At 42.8% G+C, this 21,420-nt stretch overlaps 1 protein-coding gene across 6 annotated transcripts in view; it reads left to right on the top strand.

Annotated features, from left to right (window-relative positions):
- Atg4c (autophagy related 4C cysteine peptidase) overlaps positions 1 to 20,292 on the top strand; it is a 70,715-nt gene extending 50,423 nt beyond the window's left edge. For all 6 annotated transcript variants that reach the window (XM_057785552.1, XM_057785553.1, XM_057785549.1 and 3 more), the window contains 2 exons: positions 379 to 498; positions 19,167 to 20,292. In XM_057785552.1, coding sequence (XP_057641535.1) covers positions 379 to 498; positions 19,167 to 19,334 — 288 coding nt within the window. In that variant the 3' untranslated portion in view covers positions 19,335 to 20,292. The remainder of the gene's footprint in view (positions 1 to 378; positions 499 to 19,166) is intronic.
- Positions 20,293 to 21,420: the final 1,128 nt, after the last annotated feature.

Genomic DNA, 21,420 nt, shown 5'->3' with positions numbered 1-21,420 from the left:
GGTATTTGGCTCATTTTTAGCTTTGACTATATGGCTAAAATTGCTATGAGTATTTATTTATAAACAGTAAATAGCTCAGTCTCACAAAGATGCTGGCTGACTGGGTTCTAGACTAGACTACACAGGCCAACTCCTGGTGACTTGTGTTTCTTCTTTTCTTCAAGTGTCAGAAATGTATCCCACACTTGATAAACAGCGTAGGTCACATAGGATGAAGGTTTGGTTAATATGCACAATCCTGGTTCTTGTGTTTTATGTCCTAAGAGAATGGGATGTAAGCTGCTCCTTGGAAAATATATTTGTAGTTTTCAGAAAAAGTATTTACTTCAGTCCATCAAGTAAAGATAAATTAATCCCGAACTATTCTAAAAATTACAGACATTCCACTGTCCTTCTCCTAAGAAGATGTCATTTCGGAAGATGGATCCTAGTTGTACGATAGGATTTTATTGTCGAAACGTCCAGGACTTTGAACGAGCATCTGAAGAAATCACCAAGGTACCGTATTAAAAGCACGGCGTTTAATGCCTATAAAGTACCTGATTTATATTCTGTAACAATAAATGTGTAAACTGTTTTATGTTTGTAAAATCCTCCTTGAATGTTGCTAACTTTGGGGAGCCAGCATTTGAGACAAGGTTCCAGCGACTAGTTGAAAGTGTTGTCCACTAGGTGGCAATATTGAAACAAAAATCCTGCCAGCTCCAGCCCTGGGCAAGCAGTTAGGTTACATCCTATTTGAAGAGGGTTTTAAAGGGCACTCCTTTAGGGGTAGAAGAAAAAATTAATGAAGTATTTGATCAAGTCAAATTTCATTTCTCTTTAGTCCAAGTGCTCCTTTTATTTATTTATTTTTAAAGAGAAATGATATTTTTGCGTTTCCTAGAACTGTTTTATCAAACGAAGTGTGTTGTTACCTTTTCATAGCTGCATCTTGTCTGGTCTGTCTACTTAATGGCTCTTTGAAGTAGTTACGCAGCTTCTTTTTGCATTTAAACTGGTGCCTGTTTTAGGTGCGTGAGTACTCCTGAAACACAGACACAGCTTTAATGCCCCCAGTATTTGGTACTTTGGGAAAGAGATAAGATTAGCTGCCCAAGAAGCCAGAGTAGCCGGACGGGTGTCTTTATCAGCAACTGTGTAGCCTGTCCTTTCGCGGTGGACTCACCGCGAGGCGCTCAGGACGTGTGCCCAGATGGACTAGGGTTTTAGTACTGTTTAGCGTCCAGTGAATTTATTCCTTCAGGAAAGTAGGTATTTTACTTCCACAATGTAAAAATAGCATTAAGCACAAAGTCTCAAATGAGAATTTTAGTTTACTCGACCTGCCAAGAAGAACGCAAAATTGAATAGGAATATGAGAGAAAAACAAGCGAGGAGATACTGAGATCTGGAGCCCTGCCCTGTCCGTCCTGCCGACAGTCCTCTCCTGCGCGCTCTCCCTGGTAACAGGAGGCCAGCGAACAGAGCAGAACGTGGGGTTCCCATTGCCTCCTTCCTGGAAGTCATGATTGACAGCATATATTCTGGTTTGATAGTCCTTTGTCTTTATAAAATACCACGCATGTGCTAAAATATATAAATCTAGGCGATCCAGTGATAGATGTTGATATTGATGAATAGTTCCTACATCAAGGTGTATTTCTCTGTTTTCATTACCTTACTTTCTGTTTGGATCAGAATAACTGTGTTTGAAAGAGGAGCACAATCTACTCCTGTGGCAAAATGAAGCATTTACAGAGGAGTTGCGTTTTGACCTTTCTGATTAAAAATAGTAATTATGGTTTCCTTTACCAGAAAAGTGATTAGAATTATTACTGATGTATTGGAGAGTGTGCAGTGCTAAGGCAAAGGGGGGCCATGCTGCTGTGTTTTCTAGTTGTACTGAGAGTTTTTAAGACCCAGTTCACTGCTTTCTTAAGAGAATGCTTTTCAGTAGTGCCCAAACCTCACTTTGTCAGTTACTGTTAGTTGGGTAGTTCTAAGTTAAGCACACACATCCCCAAACCAGAATTTGGCATTTTTAGTCAACGTAATTATTTTCCATATTTCTTTTCTAATAGGATTTATTTTCTGTTTTCTCACTTTGAAAATTAAGCTAGGCAGTCTAGAATGTCATGTTTAATTTGTCATGTTCTGTGGGCGAGTAGTCTCCTTATGCTGTGTGATTGAAAAATGTTAATAAAAATTGTTAAACTAATTATTGCATGGAGTTCATTTTGTCAGGTACGTATGCAGCTACTGTATACAAAGCATAATGGGACCAAGATGGAATTCCTGCTTTGAATGAGACATAAAGCTTCTAGCCTAAGTAACATTTATGCTTAAGGAGGGGAATACGACAAGCAGACATATATTACGTTGAATATGATAAGCGTCTATATGAAACTAGAAATAAATTGATGAGAAAGGAAGCAAGTTGAGCCCAGAGAGATGGCACATCCACGTCAAAGTATTTTATTGTGATGGTGATATTTAAGCTGAACCTGAAAGTGTATGCATAATTTCCATTGCTCAGTGAGAGGCACAGTACTTAAAGGGACTAGTCAGAGGGAAGGCCAAGAGAAGCGGCTGTGGTGCACACCCAGAGAGGGGTCCACTCTGGTGGATTTCTAGCACTTAAAGGACAGGCTGTCTGCCCCCTGACGACCTGAGCCCGAACCCCGAAGGGTGTGGCCTGGAGATTTCAGTTTCTAAGAAAGCAGTCTTTACACCAGAGGTGGAGAACTGCTTGTGTGTTAAGCCAAGGCAGGATATTTGATATCTTCAGGTGTCACTAAGACATTTATAATACATATCTTTATTTCTCTTCATAGTGGAAAACATGGGGGTAGAGTAAACTTATGATTTCCCATTTTCATTTATTTTACAAAGTTGTTTAAGTTATAAATGATGAAGAGTGTTCATCAGTCACACTGAGGTAACACAGAAAAGCAGTGAAGGCCGTGTAGGCTGCCTGTGGCTTAGGAATCAGCGCAGGCTGAGCGATGCTGGAAAGTTCATTGACACAACATTGCAGAGAAGCATGAATCCCAGGCCGAAGCAGCACATTAATAATGTATTTTGTGACATTAAAATTTAAATTTCAGGCATATAGACATATGAAGAAAAATGCCTGTATTCTACCACTGTGAAAAATTACACATATAATATAATTGGCTACGCATCCAATGGATATGGCTCTTTCCCCAGTTGCATTCCTCTTCTTGTGGGTACTGGTAACGTCATCCTGGATCAGCCAGTCACACCTGTGCTCTACACATCTGCAGACGTCATATACTACTCTGTATGCGGTCAAACCTCTCAGGCTTTCTTTCATTGATAGTCATTTAGCTTGTTTCTAAGATCCTAAAATTGCTTATTTTAGTTTTTGTTTTGTTTGTTTTTGAGACAACATTTTCTTATGTAGTCCTGGCTGTCCTGGAACTTGCTTTTGAGACCAGGCTGGCCTTGAACTCTCAGAGATCTGCCTGCCTCTGCTTCCCAAATCCTGGGATTAAAGCCGTGCACCACCACCACCTGGCACTAGAGAATATTCTTGTGCCCATCTGATCCCTTTAGGTGTTGTGGGGAGCTGCGGGCTGCGTTCCTGCCACCCAGCTCCCTGAGGCCTGGCTAGCTTATGCTCCGAAATAACAACACACGAACTGTATTCTTTTAAACACTGCTTGGCCCGTTAGCTCTAGCCCTTACTGGCTAATTCTCATATCCCGATCAACCCATCTCTAATAATCTGTGTAGCACCAGTCTTACCGGGAAAGATTCAGCATGTCTGACCTGGCGGCTTGCTTCATCCCGTCTGCCTCTGAGAGGAGCTGCCTTGCATCTGAGCTCATTTCCTCTTCCTCCCAGCATTCTGTTCACTCCACCCACCTATGTTCTAACCTATGAGGGCCAAGCAGTTTCTTTATTAATTAACCAATGACCTTCCTCCATCATTTAGGATTGCATTAGACATACTGTGTACATCAGAGTCGAAGTGCTGGGCACAGGGATGCATGCTTCCATGTTTGCCACATGCTGTCCGATGGAATCCGAAAGAACTGAATGCAGGAATTCCCAGCGCCTTGCATGGTGACACATGAAACTATCTGACCGATAATTTTAGTCAGTCTATTGGGTAGAAGTGGTATCTGTTTGGAGTTTTAGTCTGTGTTTCTCTGACTGATAGTGAGGTTAAACATCCTGCCAAGGTCAATTGGCCCATTTGGTTCCTCTTTTGTGCATTTATGGCTCCTTTTCTTTCCCCATTCTTCATTAGGGCTACTTATGAGGGAAGGCTTTGTAAATTTGGACACGACTGCTTTGATGGCTTTATATTTGGTAAATAATTCTGCCAGGCTACTATTTTACTTGTTAATGCTATCTTCAATTTTAAGATACCAAATAACTGTTTTTTATGTTTTTTAAATTTTGTATCAACAGAACGTTTACTAACCAAAGATTATAAACATACTGACTTCTTCCAGAACTTTCCTGCTTCTGCTCTAAACTTAGGACCTTCCATGTTGTCCCTACACAGATAAATGGTTGGCCTGGCGTCATTTGTCAATGACGCCTTTCTTCATTGATTTGTAATGCCCCTTTCAAGGATTCCTGGCTGAGAACCAAAGGCGTAGGGTTGGGGAGGAAGGACTTGGTGTAAGGACGTCTCTGAAGAATCAGCAATATCAAGCAGACACTCACACTTAGATCAAGGGAAAGAGAGAACAGAAGCAGGCCTAGAGGACTAGACGAGAAAGTGGGTCATTAATACGGTCAGCCACCTACTCAAGAAATATTCGAATGCTTTACGCCTCCCATTCCTGCAGAACTCAGAGCCCCTGAGCCCGTGTGGTCACACCCACTGATATGATCTATCTTCTCCTCTTCTTGTCCTAACAGGAATTAAAAACCCAGTCCCTTTGCACAGTCAGGTTTTCTAGAATGCAGACACAGCAGCTGTGGGCTTCCTAAGACTTATGGAGTCACTCTCTCTAGCTCTGTCTTTGGTCTCTTTGCTGTTATCCCTTCCTCCCATCCGTTGTCCCTCCCTTACATTTTTTTTTAAAGATTTATTTATTTATTAGGAATACAATGTACTGCTGACAAGGAAGGCACCAGGTCTCATTACATTACAGATGGTTGTGAGCCACCATGTGGTTGCTGGGAATTGAACTCAGGACCTCTGGAAGAGCAGCCAGTGCTCTTACCCTCTGAGCCATCTCTCCAGCCCCTCCCTTACATTTTTTTATGTCCTTTATTTTCCTACATGCTTTTTAATTTCTGGAAAGATAAGTGATTGTCATGGTTCTAATCCAAGATGTTCCCCACAGGCTCATGTGTTTGAACACCTGATCCTCAGCTGGTGACATCATTAGTGGCAGAGGCTGGAGAAGCTTTAGGGCGTGAGACCCTGCTAGTGAGGAGGCCTCTCTGGGGGCTATAGTCTGGTCCTGTTTGTGTGCCCATCCCTTCTCATACCTGTACCACCAGGAGCAGAGCTGCTCCTCCCTCCATGGTTCCCTGCCACGATGGGCTGAATCCTGAAACCATGAGCCCAGATCAGTCCTTCACGGCTTCTTCCAGATGTTTGCCACAGCGCTGAGTCTTGTGGGTGTAGGAGCAAGAGGATCGGTGGGCAAGGGGGCCGCTGCCGGGCCTCACAGCCTGAGTTAGATTGTGGGATAACTTTCCACCTTGGGTATAGTATATAATCCTCTGTTTCCTCTTTTTATTTGGTTCCTCTTTATTTAATATATTTTGTGGCAATATCATTAATTATGTACAAATTTATGATTGTTAGGCCTTATTCTTTAATGGAATCTACTGATTGATTAAAAGTTTTCTATTAGTGGGGGCTCACACCTTTAATCCCAGCACTCTGGAGGCAGAGGCAGGCAGATCTCTGTGAGTTCGAGACCAGCCTGGTCTACAAGAGCTAGTTCCAGGACAGGCTCCAAAGCTACAGAGAAACCCTGTTTTGAAAAACCAAAAGAAAAAAATGTATTGATTTATTTAAGAGTTTTATTAGATTTATTTGTCCTATTCTGTGTGTGGATGTTTTTGCCTGCATGATGTCTGTGCCCCATAGATGTGCATAGTACCCAAGGCAGTCTGAAGAGGGGCATCAGATCCTCTGGAATTGGAGTTACAGATGGTTGTGAGCCACCGTGTGGGTGTTGGGAATCAAACCTGGGTCCTCTGGAAGAGCAATTAGTGCTCTAAACACCAAGCCACCTCTTCAGTCCCTGGATTGATTTTTTTTTTTTTGAGACAAAACCTGTGGTCTTGAAAACTATGTAGCTGAGGCTGGACTTATTCTTTCTATTTTAAAAAAATTATCATTTGTGTGTGTGTGTGTGTGTACACGTGTAGATCAGAAGACAGCTTGAGGGAGTCAGCCCTCCTTCCGCCATGTGGATTCCCACAGTCTTGCTCAGGCTGCCAGACATGACAGCAGCCCCCTTTACCTGCCGGCTGTCTTGATGGCCCAAATTCCAGATCCTTTTGTTCTGCATCACAAGTGTTGGGATTACAGGCCTGCACCACCTCGCCTGGCCCAACTGGATCATCTACCATGATATAATTGCGTCCCCGTCTCTGTAATACTTCCTGCCTCGTGCTCTGTCCACAGTTTGAATCTTGGAGGGTTCTGGATTCCTTGTGTTGTAGCGAGTGTCACCTTCCTGATGCCCTTGTTCCTTCCTGTCTCACGCTGCTTTCTTCTGGGTCTTTCTTAATTGCTTTCATGATTATTTCTTTCCGTGCTGTTTATTGATGAAAAAAAATACTGCTTTTGTTTACGTCTTTATTTTGCCTCTATTTAACAGAAACAATTTGAAATCTTAAAGAAGAGTTGAAAATGTAATACAGCTAACTTCGTGCCGGAACCGTCTGAGAGTAATTGCTAGCATAATGCCCCATTATTCTTAAATAATTGAGTGTGCAGTTCTTACAAACAAGGACATTCTCCTGCATCAGCTCAGTTCAGTGGTCACCGTCAGGGAAGTGACACTGTTTATCACGTTAGCGCCTGAGCTATTGAAGGCACCGTTTACCAGTTACCCTGCGGGGGCCTGGTGTGGCAGCAGCTGTGTGTCTCCAATCCGTTCAATCTAGAGAAGTTCTCCGTCCTCCCTGCTTCACATGAGCGTGTAGTTTTAACGATGACTAGACCTGCTTAAAACAAAAAAAGCAGGACATCTTTGATAATTTTTTAGCTTGCGCCCGCAGGGCAGGTTTGTTTCCTGTTTCCTCAGAATTTTGAGATCCCCACATTTGGCAGGTGTCTTACAGCAGGTGACACAGAATACGGTATTCTTACTGAATTTCAGTGGCTGGCACGTGGTTTCAGTTTGTCCCTTTGCTGGCATCTAACTCCCATCACTTACGGTGATATCTACTGCATCACTGTACTAAGTAGGCCAGAGAGATTTCTCCCACCCCGGCGTGGAAGCCTGCTGTGCCCGGCCCCACCTAGTGGCCTCGGAAATGAATTGTCTTGGAGATATTTTCCTCCCCTTGTCTCCTGGCCTCTGGGTCTCCTGACTGATCCCCTCCCCTCGTCAGGGTTCTCACTCCATAGATATGCTCATCTCATTGCTTTCAAAGCTTTTCAACAAGGCTTTTTTTTTTTTAAATCCATTTATTAATTCCTTATGATTGCTCTTAGTGGTAGAGTTATTTTGACACACACTGTTTCATTGGGCTCTCCTAACAGTGATATTTATAAAGTGGCTTTTAGCTATTTTTTTTAAAGCTGTACGACTTGACTATAAAATGAAAAGATCGACTTTAAAAAAATCATAAAATTATTTTTATTTTTTTATTTCACTAGAATTTTGCCACAGGCACTATGTATAGAAAAAGACCTGTTGCATTTTATTTAATATCCATCCCAAGGCATGTGGCCACTAAAGTAAGTTATAAAAGCGCAACAGTAGAGCACAGCAAATGGGAAAGAAGTGGGTGACTGTGTACATCAGCGGTGCCATGCCATGGGCCCTGCCTCCAGCTGGGTCTTTCTCCACCGCACGCCTACGTCTGCAGCATAGGGAACTCCTCCCATCTCTCTTGACCAGGTATTGAAGTGGTCACTTCTGTCCCCTCTCATCATGCTGGCCCATTGTGACATCTTCCTGTTTCTTAACAGTCACCATGCCACACCTCCCGTCTGCTGCAGCGTAGCAGCCACAGTCATTTTATTTAAAATGGAGGATGGCTCAGTGGTTACGAGCACTGACTGCTCTTATAGAAGCCCTGGGTTTGATTCCTCGCACCCCTGTGGTAGCTCACAATCCTCCGTAACTCCAGTTCCCCGGAATCTGATGCTGTGTTCTGGCCGCCATGGCTATTGCATGAATGTAGTGCACAGATAGACACACAGGCAAAATACCCATACTCATAAAGGAATAAAATAAGTTAAATTAAAAATGTGATTAAGCTTGTGCTAATAACTTCTCATTCATACCTTTATAGTTTCTTTCCAACCCACTCGGTGTCAAAGCCCAAATGCGTACTAACCCATGTGGCTTCATGGGGCCCGAGAGCAATCCCTGCTTCCTCCCCCATCAGGCCCCGACCTCACCTTCTACCCTCTTCTCCCAGCCCTTGTCCAGCCACCGCTGACTGAGCCTCTGCTTGTTCATGGAGTTCGCTCTGTATGTAGAATTCTCTTCTGATAGATACACTTGTGTTCCCTCCTTTATGTCTTCCAGGTCTGCGTTCACGTTCCCTGCTTAGACTTCCATCCATCAGCCTGTAGCTGCCCCTCCCTGTTTTGTCTCCTTAGCACATTTGCTATTGTTCATTTTACACGTGTGTAACGTGTCTGTGTGTGTTCTGCTGCTTCAGGCACACACGCGTCTTTTCCACCAATGCCACCTTGGCCAAGTTAAGGAAATGGGCTGAGTTCATTGCTGAATTACCAATGCTTAGACTTGCCTGTCACATTCTAGAGGCCAGTAGGTGTTTGTTGAGAAGAAGAGACCTCGTTGAAAGCTTTTCTTAGCCGTTCTCAACGAGCTCCATGGTCGAGCTATGTAGAAAGTCTGGTATATGTTCACCTTTATCTTAAAGTGTACAGCAGTCTGCTACTCAGTACTGTCAGCATGTGCAACTCAGCATACACTTCTTCAGAAAGCTGATTTGTGAATGTGCCAAGGAAACACGTATATCTTAAAAATCTGTCGGTTGAGTCCAGGTTTCCCTGTTTAGGAACAGAAACCAGCTTGAGTGAGTCTTGCCTTCCACATGGACTCCCTGGCCTCCGCTCCCTCCCCTCCGTGTTTCCTGTTCCTTCCTGGGAATGATGAGCCCAACCCCAGATGATCTGTCTTCTGTTCCACAGACCTGCAGCTCTGCGTCCTGTAGGGAACTGCTGCTGACATGTTTGATTGTCCCCTCAATGAGAACACCTTTCTTCAGAAGTTCTCAGTCTTGAATTCTAATTGCTACAGCCTATCTGCTCTGATACGCTGTGCATCCGTGGACAGGCTCTTTCCCTCTCTGATGTGCTGTGCACCTGGGGACAGGCTCTTTCCCTCTCTGATGTGCTGTGCAGCCGGGGACAGGCTCGTTCCCTCTCTGATGTGCTGTGCAGCCGGGGACAGGCTCTTTCCCTCTCTGATGTGCTGTGCAGCCGGGGACAGGCTCCTCTTTCCCTCCTTGTACATCAGTAGTGAAGATGGGAATGCTGTCTGTAACACTGCTCTGAAGACCGAGACTAAACAAATGGCTTATGAAGTGTGTTCACCTGGTTTACTGTAGCTGGTAGCCGGCAACTGTGCTGACTTCACACGCCCTACTCACTGATTGTCCAGTTTCTCTCTGTTTAAGATTTTTTTCTGGAAATTGGGAATATAATTTCATTTTATCTTGTTTATTCTGCTTTCCGTGATGTTTCTTTGTATCTGTATCCTGCTTCTCTCCAAGTTCTGCCAGCACGCCTGCTTGACCTGTGGATGGGGCTTGCATGCCCTCTGTTCCACTGTCCTGTATGCGGTTTAATGGGGAATATTTGTTTTTCTCTCAATTGTTTCCAACCTGGTGGTTATCATATAAGACATTCCTTTTACTGGCAAGCATTTTACCTGACAGTGCTACTGTTTGAGGCCAGAAAATGGCACAAAAAATGAGAGTATTAAGAAATTAGTCATTGGGGCTGCCAAGATCACTCAGTGGTTAAGAGCACAGACCACACTTCCAGAGGACCTGGGATCAATTCCAGCACCCACATTGCAACTTACAACTCTCTGTAACTCCAGTTCCAGGGGATCCGACACCCTCTTCTGTGCCAAGGGATCCTGAATGCCCGTGAGGCACATTACTCATAGCCTTGTGCACATGCATACATACACATGCACACACATATATACACACGTACAAACACACACACATAGACACATGTACACACACACTCACACACATGTGCACATACATGTACACACACGTACACACACAAATAAAGATAAATCAACAAAATTTAAAAAGAAATAATTTCATTTTAGAGTAGAGGTTCGCACAAGGAAATTTGTCTAGCTACAGAAGAAAATTGGTACGGCACTGACTTCCATGATCACAAAGGTGCTTCAGTGCGGATCTACCTCCTGTTAAACCAAGCCCTTTTCTAAGCACGCTCCGTATCACCCCACTTACCGAGTTTGATGCTCTGCATTCTATGTACAGCTAAGGAAGTCTTAGAAAGGCCAACAACTTTCACAAAACCATAATTATTGGAGCTGGAGAGATGGCTCAGAGTGAAGAGCCCTGGCTGCTCTTCTGGAGGACTCCAGTTGGGTTCCCAGCACCCACGTGATGGCTCACATCTGTCTGTAGCTCCAGTTTCAGGGTTTCTGATGTCCTCTACTGCCCTCTATGGGCACTGGGTATGCATGCGGGGCGCAGCCTTACACACAGGCCAACTCTCATACACATAAAATGAATGTCTTCAGAAGACATAGGGGTAACCACTAAGTGGCAGTGCCGAGCCACGCCCCTTGCCGCATCTCAAGACTGTGTTCTCAGCCTCCTGCTTACACGTGAACCCACCTTCCCGCGGCAGACCAGCTCTGTTCCCAGCTGCACAGAGAATGCACATTCCCAAGAGTCTTTTCGATTGTCGGGTAGATCCTGCTGTTGAAAAGCTGCTTGCTTTTTGTTGTTTGTCTTACGTTGGGTTGAAACTTGCCTCTGTAGGCCTTGTCCTCAGGAGTCACAGAGGGAGAGAGTTTGCTTTCTTGTCTCGGATCAAGATTCCTGTTATGGTTTCCTGAGTCCATCAGTTTCACCTCTGTGAAATCGCTCTTGTGTTTTAGGCATGTGTTTATGATGTTTCCCAAAGACGCTCTTTCTAGCTCCACATTCTCCAACTACTCCCTTTTCCTTCTGGAATCTAGTGATAAGGACTCTTGATTTCTTATGTAATCTTCAGTGGTTTCGAGTTTCATTAGGAAGACAAGAGTAGACATTAACAATAAATGACTCTGTATGTTTAATAAATGCCAGAAGATTAATATGATAACAGCAATATCAGTGATAAAATCAGCACATTAGACACCAGACAGTCTTGTAACAACTTCAAATACATTAACTGTCAGTCTGTACAGCAACTCTGTGGGATAGATGCTAGCATCTCTGGCATTTACCTATCTCTAGCTAAGTGAGGCGAGACAGTCTGGTCAGGTAACTCGCTCAGGCCCACACAATTCACAGGTATCTGGCTCTGAACAGAGTCTGCCCAGTGCCACAGTTAATGTTGGTCACCTGTACACTGTACTGGACAAGTCTGTAGGCCCGAGAGGAGCCATCAGTGTGATCTGAGGTAGTGTCAGGAGAATCTGGGCTAGAACTGGAAGGACTGGTCCTGTGCAATCGGGAAAGAAGTGTGAGGAAGGACTAGCCAGCATTGTGGGTAGAAGCTCTCTGAAGAACATTGTGAGAAATTTGTGCTAGAGTGGTTATCAATCGAGTGTTTAAGCAAGCAATGAAACCCAAACTACCTTTCATCCGACTCGTCAGGACCTGAGATCTGCCCTCAAGGGCCATGCTTTCCTGTCTTCTCTCATCTGTCTGCTCAGATGTGCTGAGGATGCGGGCATCCACAGTCTTCACTTCCTCCTCCGGCTCCTCTGCCAACAGTGCTTGCTTCGTGTCATTCGGGTCTCAGCCTCAGCCTGGCTGCTTCTGACCACAGAGCCTGAAGACATCCTTAGCACATGGCCTTGCTTATTTTTACCATGCTCCTCATTTGTAAATGGCACACGAATACCACTGGGTAATTGTTTGATCCCCATCTTGCTTCCTTTTTTGCAAGGAGAATCCTGATTGTATCCGTGATGATAATGAGCCCTTCCATTCATGTTCCTAGCGTCTCAGTCTGGATACAGTTTGAGCAGTGAAGCACGGGTGGGCGTGGTTAGAGGACATTGTGCTGGTGAAATGGGATCTGCGTGCGATGTTGTCACTCTCACATCCACCTGCCCCTCCCTTGAAGGCAAGCTAAACCTATGGGATGTTAGTGATCTTCTTTAATTGGGAGAGCAAGGTCAGGGAATCATAGAAACTGTCTTTTGATGTCTGCTAAGCAATGCAAGCTTTAAAAAAAGACTTCTTGTTACCTTTATTTATTGTTTTTGTTTTGTTTGGTCTTTTATTTGTGGCTTGCAACAGCTCAACTACTAATTCTTATAAAATTCTCACTGTTAACAGGGAATTCTGGAAGGGAACAATCTGGGGAGGAAGAACTTGTTCTATTTTGTTAGGATTAATTTGATCTGATGTGGCAATGGGTCCTCCTTGTTGTTGTACGCTGTGTAGCATAGTAGCCATGTTAGAATTAAGCTGCCGGCAATCAAAACCAGGCTTTGTCCATCACTTCTAGCCATGCAGCCTTAAAGAAGTCACCTGATCCTGGAGTCTTTACTTTCCTCGGCTGCATACGGTCGGGTGACGATAATGCTTAGCAGAGAAATAGTTGAAACTGAGAGCAGGTAATATTTTAAGGGGGCGAATATAGGATGAGCTAATATGTAGGAGAGGTGAAGGGTTTATTTTATATCTGTATTTGGGGATGTGAAAATTCATAGAGACAGCGAGTAAAAAAAGGGATGAAGGACCATTCCGAAAACACGGGGAAGATAACATTACAAAACCAAAAGAAATACCATTCAAGAAAGAAATGCTTGGTATTGATCATCATAGAAACAAGGTGAGAATAAGAACTCATTAGGGTGTTTATTTGTGAGGGAGAAGTGTGGCTGGATTTAAGGGTGAGCAGTGAGGGGACAGGCATAAGGGGGCTGACAGACCTGCATCCTTAGTTCCACCATACTGCTCTATAGGAGCAAAGGGACGTCTCCACATGTGCATTTGATTTCATATGTGTGAGCTTGTCACCTGCATTTGTCTGTGTCTCGTGTGTGTGCCTGCTGCCCATAGTAGCCAGAAGAGGGTGTCAGGAATTACAGATGATTGAGTCACCATGTGGGTGCTGGGAATCAAACCTGGGTCCTCTGTAAGAGTAGCTGGTGCTCTTAACCACTGAACCATCTTCTTGGCACTCTTTAATGTGTGTGTGTGTGTGTGTGTATTTAGTTTTAGTTTTGGTATTTTAAGACAGTATCCTGATAGAGTTAGTCTAGGCTGGCATCTAACTCTTGATCATCCCAAGTACTTGGGAGTGTGCCACACTTATGGGTGTGTGCTATCATTTCTGACTTATAGTATACGTTAGTCTATATTGTACATTTGCACATGTCACCAAACAAATGTGTATATAAGATTATGACTGCCATGCTTTAAACAATTGAAAGGCCTTTCAAGGTGATTTTGACAATTCTTTTATTTCTCATGCTCTTGGCCGACTTTGGAATGTGGCCAGCACACAGGCTGTAGCCCAGCGCAGCTATTACGGACAGTCTCAGCAGACTGCTGCCTGCTGCAGTGATTGCCATGTTTGCTGGGAGGCCATAGTGGAATGGACTTTGGCATGAGGAAAGAGATCATCCCTTGTTTTACCTCTGTTCTTCTAACTAGCTTTATGATGAAATAAATTACTCCACCCCTGTCTTCTAGATTTTTCCTTTCTAAATCCTGAAGCCTGTCAACCCAGTGCATAGATAAAGTATGATCATATTTCTTTCCTGTAAAGAAATCTATGACTTGCTTTTCAGGTAATAAAGCAGCTTCAGCATGTATTTGGCTATGCTGTAAAAACAGAATAGAATTTAGACTTGTCTAAAGTTGAAGAGCAACCATCCTAGCCCCTTTTGGAAATCAATTATGCTGTAGTAAATTAATTTATCTTAAAAATTTAAAAATGCCATTTTCTTAATTTTTGGAAAATAATGTGTTTAAAAGTCTAGGAAATTATATATATATATATATATATATATATGTTATTAGTTATATATATTCCAACAGGAAAAAAAGCCAATTGTTAATTTTCCCCTCTAGAGACAAATGTTAATATTTTCAATGTATTTCTTCCAGCCTTCAAAAGGCATACAGTTATTTTAATGTGCTTTAGGTTAAGTTTTATAAATAGCTTTATATTCTGTTTAAAGATATACAGTAGGGCAGGGAGATGGCTCAGCAGGTGAGGGCATCTCCGAGAAGCCCTGGTGATGTTGATTCCGTTCTTGGCACCACACAGCTGAAGGAAAGAGTTGACTCCAGAAAACTGTCCTCTAACCCCACAGGTGCCTTCACACATATGTAGTAAAGCTTGTAAAAGATTATATAACGAACATTGGGGCCTGGAGAGGTGGCTCAGCAGTTAAGGGTGCTTCTGCTCTTCCAGAGAAGCCGAGTTCAGTTCCCAGAACCCGCATCAGGAAGCTCACAACTACTGGTAACTCCAGCTCCAGGGGATCCAGTGCCCTCTCCTGCCCGTCAGCAGCACTTGCACACACGTGGCATATGCATGTGCGTGTGCAAGCACACACATACAAATACAAATATTAAAAAGATATACAGTAAACAATTCCCTAAATAATTAAATAATTGATGTTGTATTTAACTTGGAATAGTGTTAAATTAGTGATATATTGTCTCACATAGATAAAACCTAATTTGGAATGTTTAAATGTAGATTTTGTATTATCTACTTTGTAAAATCCCAAAATTTTGATAAAAATGTCAGTGTTCCAATTAAAAAAGAATACCAGACTTTTCTTTAAAAAAAAAAACAATTTCAGGATCAATACATCACAAGATGCACTTCTATTTTATTTATGCGCGTGTTTGTCTGTGTGGGTGCACACTGAGGCCAGAAGCGGATATTGGTCCCCTGGAGCTGGAGTTACCGGTGGTTGTGAGCCACCTGATGTGAGTGCCAGGAACCAAACTTGGGTCCCTGGAGGAGCAGCAAGTGTTCTTCCCCACTGAGCCCTCTGCCCAGCCCTCAGTTTTTCAGATCGGTACTTTGTATTTTTAAAGCTGTCTTGCTGCACTGCTCTTAGCTACGGGAAGTATCTGGAAAGTGTGTGGGCAGGTGTTTGGAGCTGCGTGTATCCCTATGAACCGCTGATGCGGTAGCCATCTTCTCTGGCCGCGTGATCATTTGAGTGCTTGAATCCGTCTGTTTAGAAGCGAGAATGAACTAGACAACTTACAGAGCCTTCTTTGGTTTTCATTTCCAGTTTTCATTTGTCTTGAAATGATGTCTCACTTTCCATAGCATGTTGTTGATCGGGTTTCATTTAGCTTCATCTTCTAGTTAACTGTCCGGTATAGTGCATAGTTTTCTTTTTTAATAATTAAATTTATTCATTTGTTTTGCATCCTGACTGCAGTTTCCCTCCCTCTCCCTCTTCCCTCCTACCACCTCCCGTCCACGCCCCCCCCCCCGCCCCAGAGTATTTTAATAGGCTGGATAATCTTGAGTGTTTACCTTTAGCTTCACAACAAAACTGAGCGGGAAAGTCTCCCCAGACCTTCCTCCCCACGATCAGTCTTCCACAGCAGGGTAGTGTGTCTGTTAGAGCCAAGACACTCAGATTGACACGTTGCTATTGTCCCAAATCCAGAGTCTTAAGATTTACACTGTGCACTGTATATTCTGTGGCTTTTGACAGACATATTGAGACACATGTCATTATAATATCATAAACAATAGCTTAACTGTCAGAACCCTCTCTGCTCTGCCTGATCAGCCTCTGCCCTCCTAGACACCGAGCTTTTTACTGTGCCCATCATTTGCCTTTTCCAAAATGTCCTCCAGCCGAGGCCATGCAGTATGTAGTCTCCTCGGACTGACCTTGTCCGCGTGGTGATATGCACTTGAAGTTTTCACATGTGTTTTGAAAGCTTACTTCTTTCCAGCACAGACTGGCATTCCATTTTTTGGATTACCACAATTTATTTGTTCTCTCATTAAAAAATAACAGCATCGTGATTACCCTCAAGTTTTGATAGTACAAAGAAAACTGCTGTAGACATATAGATGCAGGCTTTACATAAGTGGATTTATCTTATGTATACGAGTGTTCGCCTGCAGGAATGTATGTGCACCACATGTGTTCCTGGTACCTGTGGAGGGGAAAGGGTTGGATCCTGTGATAGTGGAGTTGAAGATGCCATGTGGGCGCTGAGTCTGATCTCCGTCCTCTCAAGAGCAGCCCGTGCTCCTGACTGCCGAGTCCCATCTCCAGCCCTCTGCTGAAGGGTTTATGTGGGCACTGTGTTTTAACTGACTTGGATAAACCTTTATTTTTAATTTTATGTATGGGTGTTTCCCACATGTGTGTCCATGGAGGGCAGAAAGAAGGCATCAGATCTCCTGGACCTGGAATTTGAGATGGTCACAAGCTACCATGTGGGTGCTAGGAATTGGATCCTGGTCCTCTGGGAAAGCAGTCAATGTTCTTAACCCTGAGCTGTTTCCCCAGCTCCCTGGATAAACCTTTAATATATTTCTCATTTGAGAGCCTTTCATCTTACTTTAGATAAACTCAGAGAGATTGTGCCATTGGTAGTTCTCAAAGCTGGAATCGACATGTTTTTTGTGTACGAGGCTTAGATTGCAGGAGTGTAAACGCACTTTATAAAGGGTAAAAATTTTCTTTCTGACTTTTTCCTTGTGGTGCAGATTTAAATCTGATGATCAGTGAGCATCTTGGCCATAGCCAACAAACCCATAAGTCTCCTTTCTGATCTTGGAAGGAAAGGTGACGATTCTAAGGTTAGCCGTGCTATGTTGATCTGAGAACAATGTTTTATGGATGCTTGCCCATCAGATACCGGACTTCACAAGTGACACGGAATGGATATAAAGTGACAGGCAGGTCTGGCGTGTTTCCCAGCTGTTGGCTGGTGGAGGATGAGTCCTCAGATGCCAATCCTTTCTGCCTCTTGTTCTTTATTTTCCATATTTTTGTCCTTCTCCTCATTTTTTTGTAGGATGCAAATCAAATAAACCAGAGATCAAAGTATAAATTAGAAACCTGCTGTGAATTACAGGATCTGCTGTCATCGGCTCTGTTTTTAGTACTTGGCTGTTTTAACAGAAGATTTGTTTCCATGCAACAAAAAATGTGCTTTATGCTAAATGTCTCATTGAAACGTTTTTTAATTGTCTCTTTTGCCAGAGCTCCCTATTTAAGCCATGTTCCGAGAGAGCCTACAAATGTGTGTGTGTGTGTGTGTGTGTGTGTGTGTGTGATCAATCTACAGGCGATAACAAACCATATTTAACTGACGATTGGTGATGTGTCTATGTACAGTTGGTATTCTCTCAGCCTGTGCTGTGTAACTTGAACTTTTCAGAGTTTTAATGGCATTTATTGGCAACAAAACTTGGTTTCTTCTGGGCCTGCTGGTACATGCCTGTAATCCCAGTATTCTGGAGACAGGGCCGTTATGAGGTTGAGGCCAGACTGGGCTGTCTTATCTCAAAAGCGAAAAAAGAGAAAGAAAATTTTCTGTTCAAATATTCTTCGGAGAAAGTTTTCTATTCATTTTTATGAACATTATTTACATGTTACTAGAATTTGTTTAACAGAAAGATTTAAAATTGTTGAAAGTATACTTGAATCTGCATCGTACAAGCATTTATTTTGTAATACTTGCACGTTTCCCACAAGATTGTAGGGGCTGCTTTTTTTTTTTTTTTTTTTTTTTTTGGTAAGGAGGCAATGTGTTATTGCTGTACAAGAGGTCATTGTTCCATGTTGACTGTATCAAAGCAGAAACATTTCAGTCACAATTGTTGGTATAGGAATCTTTGAAAAGACCAAACCTATTTTTTAATTTTTTATTACATTTTTAAAATGTGTGTGCCATTTTTTACAAGTAGAAGTCAGAGGACACCTTGTGGAAATTAATTCTCTCCACCCTGTGGGTGCCGGCCATTGTTGAGCTCAGGTTATCAGGCTTGGTGGCAAGCATCTCTACCCACTGAGCCATCTCATTGGCCCTCAAACTGAGTTTTTGAAAGAGCTTTATATTCTTGCTTTCAGTCTTTTAAAAACAGTTCTCTCTTAGGGAAGTTGACTAACTTTGGCTGTCTCATAGATGATGAGGGTGAGTGATTTTTTTTTAAAGATTTATTTATTTATTTACTTATTTATTTATTATGTATACAACATTCTGCCTCCATATATGCCCACACACCAGAGGAGGGCACCAGATCTCATTACAGATGGTTATGAGTCACCATGTGGTTGCTGGGAATTGAACTCAGGACCTCTGGAAGAGCAGCCAGTGCTCTTAACCACTGAGCCATCTCTCTAGCCCCAAGGGTGAGTGATTTTTAAGGCCACCTTGAGGATTTTTGCAGAATTGAGCCCACACCGCGCCATCTGACTTGGTGTTGTATTGTTTTTGTGTGCGTTACCTCAGCAAACCATCTTTCCCAACATTTCACCGCAGTTTTGTCACGTTCTGCCTGCTAGCTAAAAGAAGATACATTTGAACTAGTTCTTCAGCATGACTACAAAATAATGGTGCTAGAAGGCTGTGGGAGACCTTGGGGTAGAAGGGCCTGGCCATCTAACTTATATTTTTATGGGTAAACTGATCCTCTTTAACCCTGTAGGCAGGACAGTTAAAACAACAGCTACTGGGTGAGTGTAAGGGAGAGACATGTACAAGACAAAGCCGGGGCTAAAATGTTTCCTTTTGTCATGTGGCCCTACTATGCGCGGTTGCCTCCAGTGTGTGATTCATTGTGCTGTCTCTTGCAGATGTTGAAAATCTCCTCTAAGGAGAAATACCCGTTGTTTACTTTTGTAAAGGGCCATTCCAGAGACTTTGATTTTACATCTACTGCGGCCAGTGAAGAAGACCTTTTCTCAGAGGACGAAAAGAAAAAATTCAAAAGATTTAGCACAGAAGAGTTTGTCCTACTTTAAAGGCGAGTGCATTCGTGTTTCCGAGAAGCGCTTGACCACAGGAGGGCCACGGAGAGTAACAAGCAGGCATGAGATCCTCTGCGATCCAATCCTAACTGTGTGCAGCGTCCTTCTAACAGTGCGCATTTGACAACACCCAAACGTGAAAAGGATTTTTCTGAAAGAAATGACTTGATGGCCCTTGCTTTTGAGTGATAAATAACAGTGGTTCCGGTTGCATTCCTACTTCCCAAAGACATGCTGACGAAACACTACCTTAACCATAAGCCTTTTGGTCCCCAGCATCTTCTACCTGAGCCCATTGGTCCCCTGGAGGTTTTGTGATACAGGTTCCCTCAAAGTTTGGGATTACCAAACTAATTTTCAAAGCCTTGCTTGGTGTTAATGACAGGAGACCAGAGACTGGATCTTCAGAACTACCCAGGCTCCTGCTGTTAACGGAACCAGAGGATGCTTTGAATTTGTGCATCTGAATAACTAAATGGACACGTCAAATCATGTAAGCAGGAGTTTATGGCAATACTTAATAACATGGTTTTATAGTAGCTACTCCTTATGCTTGTGCAGAGCAGTGAAGAATGAATATAAACTATTGTCTTTTCTTTTCTTTGCTTTTTTTTCCCAATCCTGGGGATCGAACCCAGGGCTTTGTACATGCTAGGCAGATGTTCTACCTCTGAGCTGTCCTAAAGTGTAGATTTCCCCCATGTATTTAAAAGTCAAGTTTTTAGTAGTATCTATATTTATTTTAATTAGATAAAGGAAATTGTTTCCTATCTTAAAAGTGAACTTTTGAGTATGATAGGGCATCTCTTGGGTATACAATGGCACTGGGTTTTGATCCTACTTCATGTTCTGGCTTTGTGGGAGCCTAGCCAGTTTGGATGCACACCTTCCTAGATCTGAATGGAGGGGGGAGGACCTTGGACTTTCCACAGGGCAGGGAACCCTGACTGCTCTTCAGACTGTAGAGGGAGGGGGAGAGGAGTGGGGGGAGGGGGAGAGGAGTGGGGGGAGGGGGAGGGAAATGGGAGGCTGGGAGGAGGCGGAATTTTTTTTAAAAAAAAAGTGGTAAAAAAAGTGAACTTTTGTGGAAATCTAATGTATTACCCAATTTTTAAGTCTAAAGATGAGTAGCAAGAAAGATATGGATGTTTTTGATTTTGCTGTTTGTTTAAAGTGTTGCCATGGTGTTTAGCGGTTAAGACTGTTTACAGGTTAAATCTGCCTTAAGTGTGTTGTGAGTTTACTTAAAGACAAATTTGTGATATAAAAATATGCCAGGATTATAAAACAAATACTTTAATAAACATGTGAGAACATAAAATGCTTTTGTTTTGGTTTTAATGTTTGGATTATTTTAATTCTCTTATTGAAAAAATCATTACTTCAAATGAATTCTCTTTGTTTCTGATGAATGGAGATGATGTTGCTCAGGAATCAGAGCTTAACTGTTTTATGAAGCCTCTGTGTTTCCTTGTGGAATGGTGACCTATAACGATGTAACAGTTTGTATCCTGTAGCCATTGCTCGTCTTTACCAGAGAACCCCTGTGTTTACAGTTGCATGAAAAGCCAAAAAGAGGGCGGGACACAGCTTCAGTAAGCCCGAAGACTAAAAACAGGTTTGACATTTCCCATTGAGAATGGTTTATTGAATTGAAGCAGTCTAAAATCTAAATTTTCCCTTTGCCCTAGATAAATCTGGACAAATTAAGTTCAATACTAATTTTCCTAGAATGTCAAGGCAGTATAAGAATGAGAAGCCAAGAATATGCCAGGTTTTATGTGCTGCATATTGCCTGCGTCTCAGACACCGTAGGATTGGATGGTAGACGCAGCTCATGCGTGCCCTTAGACCGTCCTGTGGATCAGTACTGACTCTAAGTGTTCCTGTGTAAGAACTCTATAAAAGCTTGTAGTTACAGAAGAACCGCTATACTTCCCTAACTCTTCAAAAGATAATATTAAAGGAGAATCTCAGAGTGAGACAACATTCTACCTGGACAGTGGCGAGAAGGGAGGAGGTAGCAACTCTTTACATTAAGTCTATCTAAAGTGCTGCTTTGGAATAGTGTGTACTCTCA

The sequence above is a fragment of the Chionomys nivalis genome, chromosome 11, assembly GCF_950005125.1.
Source record: "Chionomys nivalis chromosome 11, mChiNiv1.1, whole genome shotgun sequence".
Classification (NCBI taxonomy): domain Eukaryota; kingdom Metazoa; phylum Chordata; class Mammalia; order Rodentia; family Cricetidae; genus Chionomys; species Chionomys nivalis.
This window is presented reverse-complemented; position numbering and strand designations above follow the sequence as displayed.